Here is a 12,932-nt window from a genome sequence, read left to right as displayed (position 1 = left end):
CCATAAAACCCTTCGTCTATGAACCCCTGGATCTGTACCTTTATCTAAGGGGGGATATTAATGATCAAACGCTAAACTAAATAAGTGGGTTTTCAACCTAGACTTAAAGATTGTTACTGTGTCAGAGTCCCGGACGCATTTAGGAAGATCATTCCAAAGCTGGGGGGCCTTACAAGAAAAGGCTCTTCCCCCTGCTGTTACCTTGTTAATTTTTGGAACTAATAAAAGACCAGCACCCTGTGATCTTAGTGGACGTGTGCGTTCATAATAGGAAATAAGTTCCTGAAGGTATTCAGGAGCAAGCCCGTGCAATGCTTTATAAGTTAATAAAAGAATTTTAAAGTCAATACGGAATTTAACTGGGAGCCAATGCAGGGCTGATAGGACTGGACTGATATGCTGAAATTTTCTAGTTCTGGTCAGAACCCTGGCTGCGGCATTTTGAACTATTTGAAGTTTATTTAAATTCCTATTTGAACATCCTGACAGTAGTGAGTTACAATCTAATCTGGAGCTAACAAAGGCGTGCACCAATTTTTCCGCATCATCCTGTGATAATGCATTTCTTAACTTAGCAATGTTGCGGAGATGTAGAAAAGCTATCCTAGTAGTATTATCTATGTATTTATCAAATGATAGGTCAGAGTTGAGTATGACGCCTAGGTTTTTGGCTACTGTGCCAGGTGTAATGGGGTAGTCTGCGAGATTAAGCATTAGATCTGGAATTTTCTGTTTTGAGGACTTAGGGCCCAGGAGGTGAACTTTTGTTTTGTCCTCATTAAGTTGGAGGAAGTTTAGGGACATCCAGCATTTAATATCTCTTACACAGGCCTCAATTTTTCCTAAACTGAGTTTGGTTCATCTTGGTTAAAGCTCTACAATGACTGAACATTTAACTGAGATGGTCATCTCTCAATTTGCCCTCACAAACAACTTTAAACATGGAGAGAGGCCAAATTTACCATTAATTAAATAAAGTGAATCTTTCCCACTCACAATAATTTCTGTATTCCTCAGACACCATTTTAGTTTAGGTGTTAGAATATAAATGGGCAACAGTATTAAGGATGGAACAGAATGCAGGGAAAGCAGAGCGGGGGCGCGAGCTACATCACAGCCTGCTAGCCATGTTTTCCCTTCATACCAGTTTCCTGAAAATCCTCAGTTATATTATTTTCCTCCCTTTGTAGACACTTCACTTGTTTGATGTTGAAATTTGGTCTCGGTGGCCCTAATTCCTTAGTTGCTAGTTTATCTTGATTATTAAGACGACAGAATGGCACTTCTCTTAATGAAACGCTGGCTGTGGAGATACCCATTGCTGCAGAAGCAAAAGTCCAGGGGGTGGAGCTGGATCTTAGATCCAACTCCTCCCACCATCGTGTTTTCATTGGTCTGAAGATTGCACTACACAGTTGTATCAGATCAGCCATTTCAAATCACCATTGTCATCCTAAATTGCTATTCTTATTTACTCACATGCCATTCATTTGTGAACAATCAGGAATGTGAAAGTAGGTTAATAATAAACCAGTTTTTATCTCGCTAATGCTAGTAACTAGTTTCCTTTGGTGATTATACTAAATCTGACTATTTCTGTTTGCACGAACAACCACTATTAAGTTTATCTAATCTAGGTGTCTAAGTAAGTGACGGTAAAAACTGATGTTAGAAAACGAGTGGTTAGCTAAACAGAATACAGATGTATTAAAATACTTATGTATGTTGTGTTCTTCATATTGGACATAAACTGTTAAATTAATTCGTGTTTGCTGTAGTTACTTAAAATTTGTAATGGTTGTGCTGTTTGGTACAGCATGGACACGTCCATATACAGTGAGTCCAAGAAGTATTTGATCCCTTGCTGATTTTCTTCGTTGGCCCACTAATAAAGACATGATCATTCTATACTTTTAATGGTAGATGTATTCTTACATGGAGAGACAGAATATCAAGACAAAAATCCAGAATATAATTTTAAAGAATATATTTTAATTAATTTGTATTTTAATGAGGAAAATAATTATTTGATCCCTCTTGCCAAACACACTCAATACTTAGTGGCAAAGCCTTTGTTTGCAAGCACAGCGGTGAGACGTTTGTTGTAGTTAACCACAAGTTTAGCACACACACCAGGGGGAATTTTGGCCCACTCTTCTTTGCAGATCCTCTCTAAATCATGAAGGTTGGTGGGCTGTCGCTTGGCAACTCTGACCTTCAGCTCCCTCCATAGATTTTCGATCGGATTGAGGTCTGGCGACTGGCTGGGCCACTCCATGACCTTAATGTGATGTTTCTTGAGCCAATCCTTTGTTGCCTTTGCTGTATGTTTAGGGTCGTTATCATGTTGGAAGACCCAACCACGGCCCATTTTCAGATCCCTGGCAGAGGGGAGGAGATTGTCCCTCAGGATTGTGCGGTACATGACTCCATCCATCTTCCCAGTGATGCGGTGTAGTAGCCCTGTACCCTTGGCAGAGAAACACCCCCGAAACATTATGCTTCCACCTCCATGCTTGACGGTGGGCACAGTGTTCTTGGGGTCATAGGCAGCATTTTTCTTCCTCCACACATGGCGGGTGGAGTTGAGGCCAAAAAGTTCAATTTGGGTCTCGTCTGACCACAAAACCTTCTCCCAATAACTTGGTTCATCTTTCAAATGATCATTGGCATACTTGAGGCGCGCCTCCACATGTGCTCTCTTCAGCAGGGGTACCTTTCGGGCACTGCAGGATGTGAATCCATTGTTGCGCAAAGTGTTGCCAATTGTTTCATTGCAAACTGTGGTCCCAGCTGCCTTCAGGTCATTTGCTAACTCCTGCCGAGTGGTTGCAGGATGATTTCTGACCGTTCTCAGCATCATTGCCACCCCACGAGGCGAAATCTTCTTTGGAGCACCGGGCCGAGGTCTGTTGATTGTCATGTTATACTCTTTAAACTTTCTGATAATTGCACCAATAGTTGTTACTTTCACATCCAACACCTTACTAATCTTTTTGTAGCCCATTCCAGCTTTGTGAAGGTCAACAATTCTGACTCTGAGGTCCTGTGACAGCTCTTTGGTTTTACCCATGTTGGAGACTTGAAATCTGTGTGATCTGTCTGATTCTGTGGACAGGTGTTTTTCACACAAGTGATTAGTGAGAACAGGTGGCTTCAGGTCAGGTAACAAGTTGATTGGGAGTGTCTAACTGGTCTGTAAAAGCCAGAACTGCTAATGAATACTAAGGGATCAAATACTTATTTCACTCCATGAACTACAAATCAATTAATATATATTCCTTAGATTTATTTTCTGGATTTTCTTTTTAATATTCTGTCTCTCCATGTAAGAATACATCTACCATTAAAAGTATAGAATGATCATGTCTTTATTAGTGGGCCAACGAAGAAAATCAGCAAGGGATCAAATACTTCTTGGACTCACTGTAGATCAACGGACACGTCAAGGGGGGTTATTCAGTAGTGTGTGCATGTAACGGTCCATGATCCTCATTAACCAGTTCACTGAAAAACTTCACAACTAATATAATGCTATTTATATTTTTCCATCCATCTATAGATGCATATCACAGTTTTGAAAAAAGGACAGACGCTTTCAGTTGTGCAGTGCACTACATGTTGCAGTAAATACCACTGTCCATTCTGCACACCTGAAGTATACCGTCCTAACGAAAAAAAGTAATTTTTATTAAAGGTAAAAAAAAATGAAATAGTACATATTTAAGAAATGTACTGTACTTTATTATGTTGGGCAATCACAGATCATTATTCCTGTCCACTTTTACGTTTTCTTGTAAACTTAAAAAAACGTGTATTGTGTTATTTAAATAACATTCAAAGAACATTTTGATCTTTAAACAGTAAAAGGGTGAATTTATTGGATTTCTATTACCTGGTCGGAAAACGTAAGCGTCACGTAGGAGGAGTTGGATTAGATGCAGCTCCGCCCACCCCCTGGACCGACCAAAAGAAACTATGGACGGTGGGAGGAGTTGGATCTAGATCCAGCTCCACCCCTTGGACTTTTGATTCTGCAGCGACGGGTAGGCTACTTGTAGGTATGCTGATGAACCAACGTTCGATGCGAAAAATTCTGGCTCAGTAATGTGTTCCAAACTACGTTGTACTTTTGTAAGGGTGTCATATAACATCACTCCTCACCGCCTAGCAGGTGTATGATTTTTCCTGAATACTACTGTGACTTCGTTAAGCACAACCCAGCCAATCATCAGGCACTATTTATAGTCAACTCTGGGGCGATTTCAGGTCGGGAGACCAGCGATAAGATACTTTGTTGTTTTCAAGCGGTCTGTTTTCTTCATCAACGCTCTGGACACCATCGAAATATATGTGGACCTAAAAATACAGCTTTTATCTCAATACTGACCAAATTTAATCGAAATCCGTGCAGGCGAAAGTATTTTACTAGACCGCGGAAAATAAGTAGTCATGATTGACATTGTCACGTCACGGTAGCTAGCAACTTTAGGCTAAAAGCGGCGTCTAGGTTTAACTCGTTCCCACAGTGTTTTCTTGAAATCGGTACTGATACCAGTGTTGTGTAGTTTAATCTCATTGTTTTCCGATATAACTTGTTGTTAAATGGTAATATAGTTAACATCACTTCGAATTAGATTATGATTATGATTAATTATTAATTATGATTAATTAGAATTAGATTAAGTGAATTTCATTCACACGACTTCTATTGTAATTAATGTATTATATTTTAATGTGATACGTGATATTATAAATATCATAACTTTATCAATTCTCAACCAATTTTCAAAATCCAGGTATCATTTTAAAGGTATATTTCAGCTCTGTCCAGATATGTGATTCTTGTAAAGCTTGGGGCTGTTTGAAAATTTTGTCATCATACCTACTACTTGTGGCCGTGTTGAGCAGATTAATTTCCCTACGTTACGTCTGACCCAAACACGTAAGGGCAAGCCCTCCCGCAACCCATAGACATTCATTGCAGCGCCTACACTTTAGAAAAAAAAATTAACATGAGAGTAATCGGTACTACAGTGAATGCACCTCAACGCTGATTGGACAATGGCATTCAGAGGCAAGAAACGCTGTCCAGAACAGCCATAGCTAATTAAATACCGTGATAGAATGTGAGAGAGAAAAAAAACTTCCTTTTCATCCTTTCTTGGTGCGTCGCCCAATCGCCCTAATGAACAAACCGCCCCTGCTGCCAACGTTACATATTGTATTACTTCACCTCATATTTCTGTTTAATCCAACAATAAAACCTTTATATTAGCTGATTTTTACCTTAATTATTATTTTTTATTAATTATTAAGACAATCCCTCAAAATTATAGGATCAGATGTTACGCTTTACTGTATTAACTCCACTGACGGTTATTGTTTTTCTTTTCCTTGTGCTCAAGGTAAATTTTATTTGGTTTATATCTTTGTTTCATTATTCATTAAACAAAGACTCATTATTCGAGTCTTGGATTTGTTTCGTTTCCTGGCTGCTCGCCGACACGACCTTGGACCGCTTACACGACTCTTCTAATGGATTCGCCCATAACAAAGCTCGCTCTTCTCAGCATGTGTGGCCGCCTCCTATTCGCGTTACACGTCTCATCACGTCCCTCAATAGATTCAATCAAAAACACAATTACTGCTACAAAACATTTACTAATAATTCTTAGGCGTCCATAAAGCTCACATCCACTCGCGTCGCCGTCGATGAAGGGAGTTATCATTGCAGTACAATAGTGACATACAATACTCGAGCTTCTACATGAGACCCACAGTACCAGCGGCCACGCTAGAAATTCTATATGTCCCTGCATCTGGGAATAAGCATTGAAGGCATGCACCTGGATGAGGATGTGAAAGACTGGGGTTATCGATTTGTCAGCCTGCATCTATTTATCGATCTAGTGAATGTTGAATCCAATGGCTGCCTGATGTTCACTATATGATTTAGAACACGGACGTGTAGAGCAGCACGAATACACATGCTGTATTTTGTTAAAGTAGAATCATACATACATTATATACATTTCAGAGTCTTTGACACTGCTGTTTCCTTAGGCATTTGTAATTAGTTTCTGTCCATCACAAGACATGTAATAAATATATGCTTGCTATAGGTGTAAATATGTGTAAATGCATTTTAAATAGCCTATTTCATATAGTGGAATATAAGAGGATATATGTCTCAACTCCTAGTAAATAGATCAAAAAGTCAGTGCCACCCTTTATAGACTTATTTTCATATGTTTGGCTTTGTTTTTTTCTTAATGAACAGAAGGATTAATATCTATCCACAGATCAACAGATTAACACAGTTTATGTTTATTAAGAAGTAGAATTGGTGGAATCACAGGAATCATATTCCTGTTTTTGTTAATACATAATACAATATTATATTGTTTTAGCTGGCAAGATAAGATACACACTTACATTATACATACCAGATTAGATGCATATAATAGCAATGCAAACAGACCTCACAAATACATAGAACACTGAAATGGACTATAATCTTTTAAGTTTTTCCTCACAAAGCAACTCCTCCCCACTCAAGAAAAAAAAAAACACGTTTTTTATCATTTTGTCATAAGCTTTGTCTACAGTATGCTGCAATTTGGCTCAAAGGCCATGTACTATGTGCATAAAAAATAGACCAAAAATAGAATCCTATTTACACTAGTAGGTATGAACTACTGACATGGCTCACAGAACTTTACAGGAATTAAATTTCTTTTTGTGCAGTGGTTAGATTAAAGATTACTGTAACATTGTTAAAAGATATGTGACCAGACACATGAGTTGTGTCACCCATTGACACATGAGCAAATTATAGTTTGACATAGTGTTCTTTTAAGAAAAGATTTGTCATTCCTCAAATATCCAGTTTGTTCTGAATCCTTAACCAGCACAGAAGGTTACAGCAATACTCAAATGTGGATTGTACAGCTATATCACAGTTGTATGTCATTTAGTGGGAAAGAAAATCCCAAAGCACTTTGCATAAGATCTGATGAATGTATTATAGAGCATTTTACAAATGCACAGTCACTTTATAGAAAGCACAGGCATCCATTAAGAAATTACACAAACACATTCTTCACAAATCTATTAATAGAATGGTTCTCTATTTCCGTTTTAAGCAAATTATCACTTCATAGAATATCAGGCTTACTCATGTTTGTATGCGTATGTTTTCCTAGAGAGCCATTTCATTTGTTCATTCTGTATATCCCGTAAAGCCTCACATTTTGGTTCACCCAATCCCTTCTCAGATCAAGGCTGTTTGTGTGTCTGCTTCCCCACTTCACCCTGTCTCTCACTGTTCTACCTCCTTTCACTCCGTCTCACTCTCCTTCTCCTCTTCCTGCTGTCTCTCCGTCTGCCTCTCCATCTCCGTCTCCATCTCCTGTTCTCTCTCGCACACCAGAGCTTGGCAGCCAGCGCCGAAGCAAAAAAGAATCTCCTTGAAGGTCTTCCTCATCTCCAGGCTGCGGAAAGCATAGATAAGTGGGTCAATGACGGAGTTGCACATGATGAGGACGAGGTAGGTGGTAAAGTGAGACATGTAACACAGGCAGAGTGGGTGCTGCGGGCAGACCACCAGGAGGATGAGGTGTAGGAAGAAGGGTGCCCAGCAGCACACGAACACCCCTAGCAGGATAGTGATGGTGACCGCGCCCTTCATGCAGGTGTGCTGCCGTGGTGCTGGGTTGCCGACGGCAGCAATCGCCGGGGGCAGTGCCGCGATCCTTTGCACGTGGAGCCTGGCCAGGAGGAACATGTGCACGTAGAGCGTGGCCATCAGCGCCAGCATGGCGAAGAACATCGTGATCAGGCAAACGATGACTGTCTTGCTCTCGGAATACACGATGAAGACGATACCACAGACGATGCACCCCAGCCAGATGGTGCCGATGGCCCTCAGCGCACGGCGGACGGTCACGATGCTGTGGTAGCGCAACGCGTAGAAGATGGTGACGTAGCGGTCGATGGCGATGGCGAGGAGGTTGCAGATGGAAGCCACCAGGGAGATGCAGATCATGGAGTCGAAGGTGTTGTCCATCAGCCGCACAAAGTGGTCACTCAGTTGTAGAAGGTTACTTCTCAAAACCGCGATCACGATCGTCTCCAAGGAGTTGGAAACGCTCACCAGCATGTCTGCGGCTGCCAGGCTGCAGAGGAAAAAATACATGGGCGAGTGGAGGTTCTTGTTTTTGGCAACAGCAGAAATGACCAGGATGTTCTCCAGGAGACTGACAATGCCAAGGGTGAGGAAAACCTCTGCCTGGATCTGGACCTGCTGGCACAGTGCCCCCAGTGGAGCGGGGACGGTACTGCTGTTAGATGGCCATGGTGGTGTGGTTCCATTCCTGGGTTCTGGCTCCGTGAGGCTGAGTTGAGAGCTGTCGTGCAGGAGGGGCACCTGCTGGTAAGATCCGTTCATTGGGAGCCAAAGGAACAAAAACAAAAGAGAAAAAAGTGGCAGAAAAACTCAGTCAAGAAGAAAAGAGAGCAGGGATAGGCCTGGAAAGAGAGAATTCAAACAGTAAACATGTGTGAAGAGCACACATGAAGAGAAGAGCTGGAACACAAACAATCTAAAAAAACAACAACAATCAGGAAAGATGTCTGTAAAAAAGAGTGAGATTGGCATTAGAAGGTGAGGGTGAGAGATGTGGCTGAATGAATCATCTGATGTAGTGTTGAAGTCCCCACGTAGGCTTTGCTGGGAGAGCCGGAGCAGAATGACACTACCTGGTGCCGCTGCTGACAGTGGGTGCACTCGATACAGCTCTCTCTCCCTCCCTGTCCATGTGTGAGCGAGAGAGAGAGAGAGAGAGAGAGACGGAGAGAGGAAAACAGTGGGAGAAAGAGAAACATGAATGGTAAAAGAAAACAAGTAGGCGTTGGACATCATCCACGTTAAATTCTTAACGTTGATTTGAAGGTTTCACTCGATGTCATGAACAGGTTGCTATGCACGGTACTGTTTAGTGAACGCGCGCGCATGCACACACACACACACACACACACACACACACACACACTCACACACACACACACTGTTGACCATGACTACTGTAAGAATGAATGTCTTGCTTTCCTTGCTTTTGGTCTTACTGTTATAGCTACATCCAAGGACGAAAAAAAGAGCCCAGAAAAAAAGATCTCACATGGAAATGTGGTTCAGGGCTATTTTGCATGGAAAAACATCTAGAATATGTTATCAAGGGCAATTACAGAAACAGCCAATAAACTAGTTTACCGTTATGTTGATTTTCTATGTGGGAAGTGTCTGGAAACACATTGAGTATACCATGATATACTGCAGTTATTATTGTTATCAGTAGTATTTATGCTGCTATGTGAGACCATGTGAAGCTGTCACATCCTTGTTCTTTCAGAGCATTTTCAATAGCACTTTTTTTCATTCCCTCTCCCTTCACACAGTACCTTTTCCTTTCCAGCTGAGAGCATGAGTCAGGATGTGGCCATGAGATAAAACTTTAAAGTAGCCCAAAAACACCACGCTTTCTTTACAGGTTCACCTCTGACTGCCGTTTCATTATGGAATAAAAAATGCATTTTCATTTGGCAGGAAAACTGCAAACCGGGCAACTCTGGTGGCAATGGATTCCTTTTCCTTAAAAACAGTTACTGTTACAGTTTTTGTGTGATTGTATCGCTGAAGTCATAAAAACTGTATGCCACAATCTTGAAGGGTCAGTCTTGTCTGCAAAGCAGGAGCATATTTCATTAGTCATGTAAGATGCATTTGTTTATTTTCTCCCACAGCTGACAGTTTTTTCGCTTGAGCATTTGAGTTTAAGCTATAATAAACAGCATACAATTTATTAATCAAGTGCATTTTTACATTTACATTTATGGCATTTGGCAGACGCCCTTATCCAGAGCGACTTACATTTTTATTTCATTTTTATTCAAGTGAGCAATTGAGGGTTAAGGACCTTGCTCAGGGGCACCTCAGTCATGGGCTCAGGTCTGGGAATCAAACCCACAACCCTCCGGTCAGAAGACCAGTTCCCTAACCACCAGGCCATGACTGCCCTGCATGATAGTGCATGATACTTGATTACTATTGGCTACCTTCTGGGAAAAAAAGGATCCAGCAGTGAGACCATCACTCCAGTCTAAGTGATGGGTTTGATGGAGTCGTGCAAATCAAAATGAACATTTTGTTTTAACCCAGCCAATCCAGCAGCAGCATGTGATTTGGCAGAATTTGGAGGTTTGATATGTGAAATAATTCTCTCTTTAGGCAAGTGGGGTCTTGCCAGCCAGTGCCTTTATTATTATGACATTTGTATTACTGTTAGGCATGTGCCACACCTCACATAACACACAGGTGTCACGTGTGCCACACCTCACATAACACACTGGTGTCATGTGTGCCCCACCTCACATAACTCACAGGTGTCACGTGTGCCCCACCTCACATAACACATAGGTGTCACGTGTGCCACACCTCACATAACACATAGGTGTCACGTGTGCCACACCTCACATAACACACAGGTGTCACGTGTGCCACACCTCACATAGCACACAGGTGTCACGTGTGCCACACCTCACAAAACACTGGTGTCATGTGTGCCCCACCTCACATAACACACTGGTGTCTTGTGTGCCACACCTCACATAACACACTGGTGTCTTGTGTGCCCCACCTCACATAACACACTGGTGTCTTGTGTGCCCCACCTCACATAACACACTGGTGTCACGTGTGCCCCACCTCACAAAACACATTGGTGTCTTGTGTGCCACACCTCACATAACACACTGGTGTCACGTGTGCCCCACCTCACAAAACACACTGGTGTCTTGTGTGCTACACCTTACAAAACACACTGGTGTCACGTGTGCCCCACCTCACATAACACACTGGTGTCATGTGTGCCCCACCTCACATAACTCACAGGTGTCACGTGTGCCCCACCTCACATAACACACAGGTGTCACGTGTGCCACACCTCACATAACACACTGGTGTCACGTGTGCCCCACCTCACATAACTCACTGGTGTCACGTGTGCCCCACCTCACATAACTCACTGGTGTCACGTGTGCCCCACCTCACATAACACTAGTGGTGGGGTGACGCGTCGACGTTATCGACATAATCGACTACAAAAACATGTCGATTTGCAAAAACGTGCGTCGACGCCACAAAGATGGCCACGCCCACTAAAACCATGGCTTTATCTGGGGAGCATGCAGCGGCTACAAAAACTCGCACACGAGCATCTAAAGTTTGGGACTATTTTGGACAGAGACCGAACAACGTGGTGCTATGTAAGCTTTGCAAAATGGAGATGGCTTATCACAGCAGCACGACTGCTATGCACGAACACCTGAAGCGCAAGCATCCCGGAGCACTTCATCAAGATAGCAGCGAAACACCACCGTACGTTCTGTTTTTAGGTAATCGTAAATTAGCACATTCACATTCATACATTGTAGTATTCACTTCAAGTTGTTTTGCTAACTCTCTATATCGGCACGTGTTAAAACGTAATTTCTGCACTGTTGCTGTTATGGTAACATACTATAGTTATGCAAGATTGTTATTCGGTCATTTTATATTTTTCTGTCTACTTTAATGGCCGGGTAGCGGTAAGAGAATAGATTAAACTAACATTATAGCCTGTCAATGCAGACACGGTTTCGTCTTGAGGATTTCTCTTTTTTATAATTGTAGGTAAATCACAACTATTCAATTAATCGATTCATCGAAAAAATAATCGTTAGATTAATCGGCAAGAAAATAATCGTTAGGTGCAGCCCTACATAACACACAGGTGTCACGTGTGCCACACCTCACAAAACACTGGTGTCATGTGTGCCCCACCTCACATAACACACTGGTGTCATGTGTGCCCCACCTCACATAACACACTGGTGTCTTGTGTGCCACACCTCACATAACACACTGGTGTCTTGTGTGCCCCACCTCACATAACACACTGGTGTCTTGTGTGCCCCACCTCACATAACACACTGGTGTCACGTGTGCCCCACCTCACAAAACACACTGGTGTCTTGTGTGCCACACCTCACATAACACACTGGTGTCACGTGTGCCCCACCTCACAAAACACACTGGTGTCTTGTGTGCCACACCTCACATAACACACTGGTGTCACGTGTGCCACACCTCACATAACACACTGGTGTCACGTGTGCCACACCTCACATAACACACTGGTGTCATGTGTGCTACACCTTACAAAACACACTGGTGTCACGTGTGCCCCACCTCACATAACACACTGGTGCCACATCTCATAAGAGCTTGGAGCAGTATTGGGCGGGGAAGTTCCAGAACCTGTTGTCCTACAACAAACCTGTATTGAATACCACTGTAGGACAAAACCTTTCAGTCTAGACCCAGAGTATTCCAACCTACCTCATGGAAGATCTCACCAGCTCCAATTAGCTTTTACACTGCTTTAGGTTCTGATTAAACTTTTCAGCTAATTGTCAGCTCCTTCATAATAGAACTGTTATGTGTGACTTGAAGTGAGACATTTGTTATAAATACGAAAGTGTGTCTGGCGTCACCAAGCAACTAGAGCCACAGGAAAGGGAGCAGTGACTGCGCAGGAACTACTCTCATTTACCAAGGACCCCAAAATGAGAGGCTGCAATGAAGAATATGGCTTGTATATCAGAATCTCAAAAACAAGAGTAATGAAAATGGAGGTTAAAAAAAAGATATTTTTTTGTTTTTCCTCAGATACTAAAAGCCCTCTCAAGTATGAACATGCATGGGTGAGCACACACACACACACACACACACACACACACTGGTGTCATGGCATAAGCTCATCATTTTCTTCTGTTGTCAAGGAGAAGCAGAATCTGACCTTGTCTGAGTACCCAGAATTCACACACACTCA

At 42.2% G+C, this 12,932-nt stretch overlaps 1 protein-coding gene across 3 annotated transcripts; it reads right to left on the bottom strand.

Annotated features, from left to right (window-relative positions):
- Window positions 1-6,364: 6,364 nt before the first annotated feature.
- On the bottom strand, window positions 6,365-9,248 carry mc3r (melanocortin 3 receptor). Of its 3 annotated transcripts, none has more exons than XM_076989695.1 (2): window positions 7,610-9,248; window positions 6,365-7,496 (listed from the first exon to the last, which is right to left on the bottom strand). In XM_076989695.1, exons 1-2 carry the CDS (start codon window positions 8,450-8,452, stop codon window positions 7,353-7,355), a joined length of 987 nt encoding a protein of 328 aa, XP_076845810.1. In that variant the 5' UTR covers window positions 8,453-9,248; the 3' UTR covers window positions 6,365-7,352. The 3 variants fall into 3 exon arrangements, with proteins under 3 accessions (XP_076845810.1, XP_076845809.1, XP_076845808.1); XM_076989694.1 differs by having other exon boundaries at window positions 7,607-9,247; XM_076989693.1 differs by having other exon boundaries at window positions 6,365-9,242.
- Window positions 9,249-12,932: the final 3,684 nt, after the last annotated feature.

This window comes from Brachyhypopomus gauderio, unplaced genomic scaffold (genome assembly GCF_052324685.1).
Source record: "Brachyhypopomus gauderio isolate BG-103 unplaced genomic scaffold, BGAUD_0.2 sc69, whole genome shotgun sequence".
In the NCBI taxonomy this organism is placed as follows: domain Eukaryota; kingdom Metazoa; phylum Chordata; class Actinopteri; order Gymnotiformes; family Hypopomidae; genus Brachyhypopomus; species Brachyhypopomus gauderio.
The sequence above is the reverse complement of the archived record's forward strand: the minus strand, read 5'-3'. Positions and strand labels throughout refer to the sequence as shown.